Below are 6,000 nucleotides of genomic sequence, written 5' to 3'. Positions count from 1 at the left end.
TAGTTTTCCTCGTTAACAAAATTTCTGGTGTCTTATGGTTTTCTTTTCCGCATTATATTGTTTTATTTTTATAATAGGAATGGAAAACTAGTACTTAGTCAATCTAGATAGTTTGAGTCCTTATTAATTGAGATAAAAAACAAAACTCATTCTTGTTGAATTCGCATTTTAAAAGATAGATTGCAAGTTTCGTACTTGTTAGAATTAAGATCCTATTAATTCGGGTACGACTAGATTGATCTTGGATATTGATTTTTGAAATCGTGTTATGCAATCGGGACATAAACATTTGGCCTATACATATCGATTGTGGAAGAGAAAAGAGAAAAACTCTACATACGTGTTGTTCGAGGCTCTTTGTTTCAAATAAGAGTACTTGCAATTATGTTGGATTTTGTCTGTACAATATTTAAAACTATTTGTGTATGAGTGTACATGACAATTATAAATATCATAAGATTGCATCAAAATATCTAGTATAAAAGAGAACAACATACCATAAACCCGCCAATTGAAAAAATCATGTGCATGGGTTGATTGAACCGGCCCATTAACTGTGTTTTTAGTTACAAAATGCCAATAATAAAAACTGTCACTAACCGAACTAGTTCGGGGCCGGTCCAAAACCAAGCCGTAGCCAAACCGGTTCAGAGCCCACTTCGAAAATGAAAACCGACTTACATGCAGTTCTGTCACGGAGCAGCTACGATGTGGTCGGGCCACATCAAAGAAGTATGTGACCCCTTTTCTTTTTTTTCCACGACATGGAAATCTTTAACTTTTTTGCTTTTCAGGAGATTTAGAGGGACTAGTTTTTAGGAAAAAATAGTTTTTATGTTTTTTGAAGAGAAAAGTAGGATATGTTTTTAGTTAAAACTGACTCTTTATATCGTGGCGGTTCTGTCGACAATTTTGGAATTAAACACACACTTATGCATTTTACGCTTTATTTTTCCGAGTCACACATAATTGACCGAAATGTGAAACGAATTTAAAGTTTACCTAGCCAATTAATGCGTGAATTTTTGCTGCTCGCAGAAATATTAACTAGGAACTGGACTCAAAGTTTAATTAGGAGCATTTCTTATTGAAGAAGATAATCATTTCAAATGGTCGGAGTTGTTTCCGGTTCATACCATCATTCATCACTACTACATCTACAAAAATTGGATGTCTTTGCGGTGCATAGCTCTTTCTCTTCGCAATGTACTTGCAATTGGTGTCATCATTTGTATTCGGGTTTTGATTATCTTGTATTTCGGTGTTTTTGATAATCTTGTAAGCAACCATGTAATCATCATTTTGGTTTGAATGAATTGAAATGTGATTTCCAGAAAAAAAAAAAAAAAAAAAAAAAAAAAAAGACCTCCAAGTTTAAAACCTGTTAAAATGCGAGATGCGCCAATTTTCGAAGTAGGAAATTAATCAATTCAGCTGGTCACTTTGTTAATTGTTATAGTCTTAAAAGCGGGTTGATTACTAGGATATATGCTTTAAACAAAAATGGACCTACTTGGATTCATAGTGTATAAGTTCATACTGCAAACGTAAACAATGACGTCTTTGGAAGGAGTCTGGAAGTCATAAACCTTGTCGACAATTGATTGACATATAAAATCGAAGTACACGATTGTTTAAAACGGTACGTGCATTGCTCTGTATTCAAGGGAAACATACCTCAAGAGAAACCGTACATTTTGTCACGAAATACATTGTATTCAAGGGAAACATACCTCAAGAGAAACCGTACATTTTGTCACGAAATACATAGTAACTTCAACCAAAAAAATAAAATCATAAACTGAAGTGAAAACTGTGATATAGAGCAAAATTTGCATCTAAAAATTTGATAAGATACTGCATAAAACAAGAACACAATTCAAAAGCAGGGCACTCGACTCGTTGTCATTCTAGAACCAACAGAACTTTCTTATGGTTGCTATTTTTCCAGGACAACGAGTATCCGATTTATTTCTGTGGAAATGACTAATCCAATGAATTTCTCGGGACTTATTGGCCGCACCCCTATTTGATTGTCTTCTAGAAGACTATCGATAAGATTTCAAGTTTATATTATCCCCACATGGTACTGGACGAGTACGACAAGTTGACTACAACCAGAGAGGTATAAAACTGCACTCCTCTTCCATACCGTTGTGTAGAACCAACGGAAATGGGTGTTGTAGAAATCCCACAGCTACTACTAGTTACTTTTCCAGTTGGTTTTGTTGGGCTGTATCTCTTGCTAATTCTCATCAAATTTCTTCACAAAGTATGGTGGAATCCGATTCAAGTAACAAAAATCTTATCTTCTCAAGGAATCAAAGGTCCTCCTTACAAATTCCTCCATGGAAATACCAAAGAAATCTTTACAAAATTACATGGAACTAGAAGCAAACCAATGAAGGACTTATCACATCAAATCTTCCCGTATATTCAACCTTTCCAACACTCGTGCATCAAAGATTACGGTACCCATATTATTGTGTGTGGGTGAATATATACCTGCTGCTACTTGACTAGCAATAGCTTACTCTCTCTCTCTCGTTTTTTTTTTTTTTTTGCAGGGAGGAATTTTCTTTGTTGGATTGGATCAAAACCTCAATTGTTTATAACTGAGGTCGAATTAGTCAAAGAGATATTGAACAATAAAGATGGGGCATACCCAAAATGGAAAGCAGAAGGATATGGGAAGAAACTATTAGGAGACGGGCTGGTGACAGCGGAAGGAAATAAATGGGTTAGACAACGTAAATTAGCTAACCATGCTTTTCATGCTGAGAGCCTAAAGGTACTCATATGATGCTCAAAAGAATGTAGATTTATTTGTTATTACGGCAATGGCTAGTTCTTGATAATTTTTTGTTTATTAGTTTGTCACACTATTTAGGCAGCTAGACTAATTTTCATTTAAAGTGAGAAGTTTTTATTTTCATCGTAGGGAATGGTTCCAGCCATGATAGCGTCTGTTGAAATAATGGTAGAGAAGTGGAAAGCTTACCAAGGAAAAGAGATAGAAGTGTTCGATGAATTTAGAATCATGACATCCGAAGTAATATCAAGGACTGCTTTCGGAAGTAGCTATGTTGAAGGAAAGAACATTTTCGAGATGTTGGTCAAGTTAGGTTCACTTATATCTGCAAATTTTCTTAAGATAAGGCTTCCTGTTATCAGGTACGTATGAAGTTGATTTTAGCATTTTGTATTTTATCCATCTTCTTCACCATATTATTGTGACTAATCTTTGGTTGTTGTAGAAAACTTATGCCAACGGAAGAAGACACTGAATCAGATAGGCTTGAAAGAGAAATCAGAAAATCAATTATAGGATTAATAAAGACAAGAGAAGAAAAAGTGAAGAGGGGAGAACTGGAAGGTGGATATGGGAATGATTATCTTGGAGTGCTAGTGAAAGCCTTTCATGAATCTGACGATCACAAAAAGATTTCTGTGGATGATATGGTTGATGAATGCAAAACTTTCTATTTTGCTGGGCATGAAACAACAACTAGTTTACTCACATGGACATGTCTACTTCTAGCCATTCACACAGAATGGCAAGACAAAGCAAGAAAGGAGGTTTTTGAGTTGCTTGGGGAAAACAAAATTACTGCTGATGACAATTTCCTTGGGAAACTGAAAATCGTAAGTCTTGTTTATGATACATCTACAGGAAAAATCGAGGAAAATGATGTTATATGACCTTTATATGCTTATTAGTTATTCTGGCAATGGGTTGTATATCACACATTTAGCTAACTTCATTGTTTTCATTGTTGCAGATGAATATGATCATTAATGAAACTCTAAGAGCAACTGCAGTGGACGACTAAACCCAAATTTAGTGTCGAGTGGGCTGGCGTAGTGGGACGGACCATCGATCAAAATTTGATCAAAGAGTAAAACTCGGACCAAATTTGGTCGGCGATTAAGACCAAATCCAAATATAGTCGGGCGTTTATATAATGTCCGCCTACCAGACGGGCGTTGGTATAATGTCCGCCTGTAGCCGCGCGTTCGTAAAGTTAACGCCTGATGCAGGGCGTTGGTATAATGTCCGCCTGGATGGGGCGTTGGTATAATGTCCGCCTGAATGGGGCGTTGGTATAATGTCCGCCTGGCATGGAGCGTTGGTATAATGTCCGCCTGGATGGGGCGTACGTAAAGTTAACGCCCGACACCCAGGCGTTGATATAGTCATATACTGTTGTTCACAAAGTTTTGAAAACTTTGCTTGGGGCGTTGTCTTTATCAACGCCCCATTTTTTTTATTTTTTTTTTTTGAATTGTCAGCGAACGTATAATCTCCGTCCCACACACCAGGCGTTGCTATAGTTAACGCCCCATACAGGCGTTATCTTTATCAACGCCCCATACCAGGCGTTATCTTTATCAACGCCCCATACCAGGCGTAATCTTTATCTACGCTGGACGATGAAGCGGACTTTATATCAACGCGCGACCAAATTTACTCGTCACCCGCTACACCACAGGACGGACTAAACCCAAATTTGATCTTTTTTTTTAGTCTTTGGTCTTTAATTATGCTCGCACCACTGTGGACGCTCTAAGGCTTTACTCACCGGTTGTTGCACTTTCGAGAAGAGTTGGAAAAAAAAAGTAAATCTGGGTAACAAGATAATTCTTCCACCAAATATTGAAGTAAGCGTCTCAACCTTAGCCTTCCAGCACAATCCAGATATATGGGGAGCAGATGTCCATCTTTTCAAACCAGAGAGATTTTCCGAGGGTATCGTGAAAGCAACAAACAACAACAGCATGGCCTTTTCTCCATTTGGTTTGGGACCTCGTTTTTGCGTTGGTTCAAACTTTGCTATAACTGAAGCCAAGATTGCTCTTGTCATGATTCTTCAACGCTTCCATTTTACACTTTCCCCTGCTTATATTCACTCGCCATCACAACGCATCACTACTCGTCCTCAACATGGACTTCAAATCATGTTACATGCATTGTAGATGTGTAAAGTCTGGAGTGTTCTGTCTCCTAATATTTTACTATGTTGAAGTTGTATTATTTTTACGGCATGGGTACAGGAAAATTATCTACGACATTGAGGACATTCGTAAGTGAAGTTACCTTTTGTTATTTTGGCTGAGCTTCCCACAAATTACTGTATTTATTACGTGGCGATTCATTACAAAGAGGATATGCAATAGCTAATCAAATATAAGATGAAATGTACTGTTGTTGAGGTTGTGTGGTTAATCACATTGTCGGTGTATTCTGTACTTGAGCTTCAGTTTTCAATAGGATTCTTATTAGCATACGAGAGGGCAAAACTTTCTAAGCCCAAGTTTGTTTACATGCTTAACTAATATCTATATTGCAAAGCCTTGTTCTAATCATGGTTATCTCATTGTATTTTTATTATTGATGTTAGGCAAAGCCATTAGGATTAGTCTCACATGGAATAAGCAGAGTTTCTAGCTAGGTGGAGACTAATAAGTTGTCGAATCTCCTTACCTAGCACCAAGGCCTTTTTTAGACCGTTATAGATCCCCCAGTTGATGCATTTGAACTGACTCCAGTTTCAAAACACTTCCTTAATTAGTTTGTGCAAGTTTCATTCATGCTTCCTGGTTGTTACTGTTAGAGCATTGCTCGGTCGAACTCACAAGTGTTGTTATCTCAAGCTTGTTGTCAAATTTAGTTGTCAAAACTATATCTTGGTTTTTACTCTACAATTAGCTAGTTAAGTCTCGGTCTAGGATAGAGGTAGTTGAGAAATGAACCGGTCATCATTTGCGTTCTACCGTTTGAAGGCGGAGATCAACCGAAGATTTTGGAGAACTTCATCAACAAAAGCTAAGTGAAGACTGAACCACCTATTTCTCAAGTTATGTTCACTTTTTTATCCTTGAGACGTTTGTCGCGTAACTAATTAGACTAGCTTATATAGATAAGAATTTCGAGTCGAGGACTAATTATTTAGTTTACGAATTTCTCGAAACATAATGACTAAGCTTAATAAATATTTG

At 37.0% G+C, this 6,000-nt stretch overlaps 1 protein-coding gene across 1 annotated transcript; it reads left to right on the top strand.

The window, feature by feature from the left end:
• The first annotated feature begins 2,148 nt into the window (after window positions 1–2,148).
• LOC113275753 (cytochrome P450 CYP749A22-like) lies at window positions 2,149–3,932 on the top strand. Its single transcript, XM_026525317.1, has 5 exons — window positions 2,149–2,471; window positions 2,568–2,791; window positions 2,942–3,174; window positions 3,258–3,645; window positions 3,783–3,932. Exons 1-5 carry the CDS (start codon window positions 2,174–2,176, stop codon window positions 3,831–3,833), a joined length of 1,194 nt encoding a protein of 397 aa, XP_026381102.1. The 5' UTR covers window positions 2,149–2,173; the 3' UTR covers window positions 3,834–3,932.
• Window positions 3,933–6,000: the final 2,068 nt, after the last annotated feature.

Source organism: Papaver somniferum, chromosome 4 (genome assembly GCF_003573695.1).
Source record: "Papaver somniferum cultivar HN1 chromosome 4, ASM357369v1, whole genome shotgun sequence".
NCBI classification, from domain to species: Eukaryota; Viridiplantae; Streptophyta; class Magnoliopsida; order Ranunculales; family Papaveraceae; genus Papaver; species Papaver somniferum.
The sequence above is the reverse complement of the archived record's forward strand: the minus strand, read 5'-3'. Positions and strand labels throughout refer to the sequence as shown.

Bases quoted from the DNA above. Each gene is read 5' to 3' on its own strand.
- LOC113275753 (XM_026525317.1), top strand. From the start codon at position 2,174: ATGGGTGTTGTAGAAATCCCACAGCTACTACTAGTTACTTTTCCAGTT. The intron at 2,792-2,941 runs GTACTCATATGA...TTTTCATCGTAG, and splicing joins TTCATGCTGAGAGCCTAAAG to GGAATGGTTCCAGCCATGAT. The intron at 3,175-3,257 runs GTACGTATGAAG...TGGTTGTTGTAG, and splicing joins ATAAGGCTTCCTGTTATCAG to AAAACTTATGCCAACGGAAG.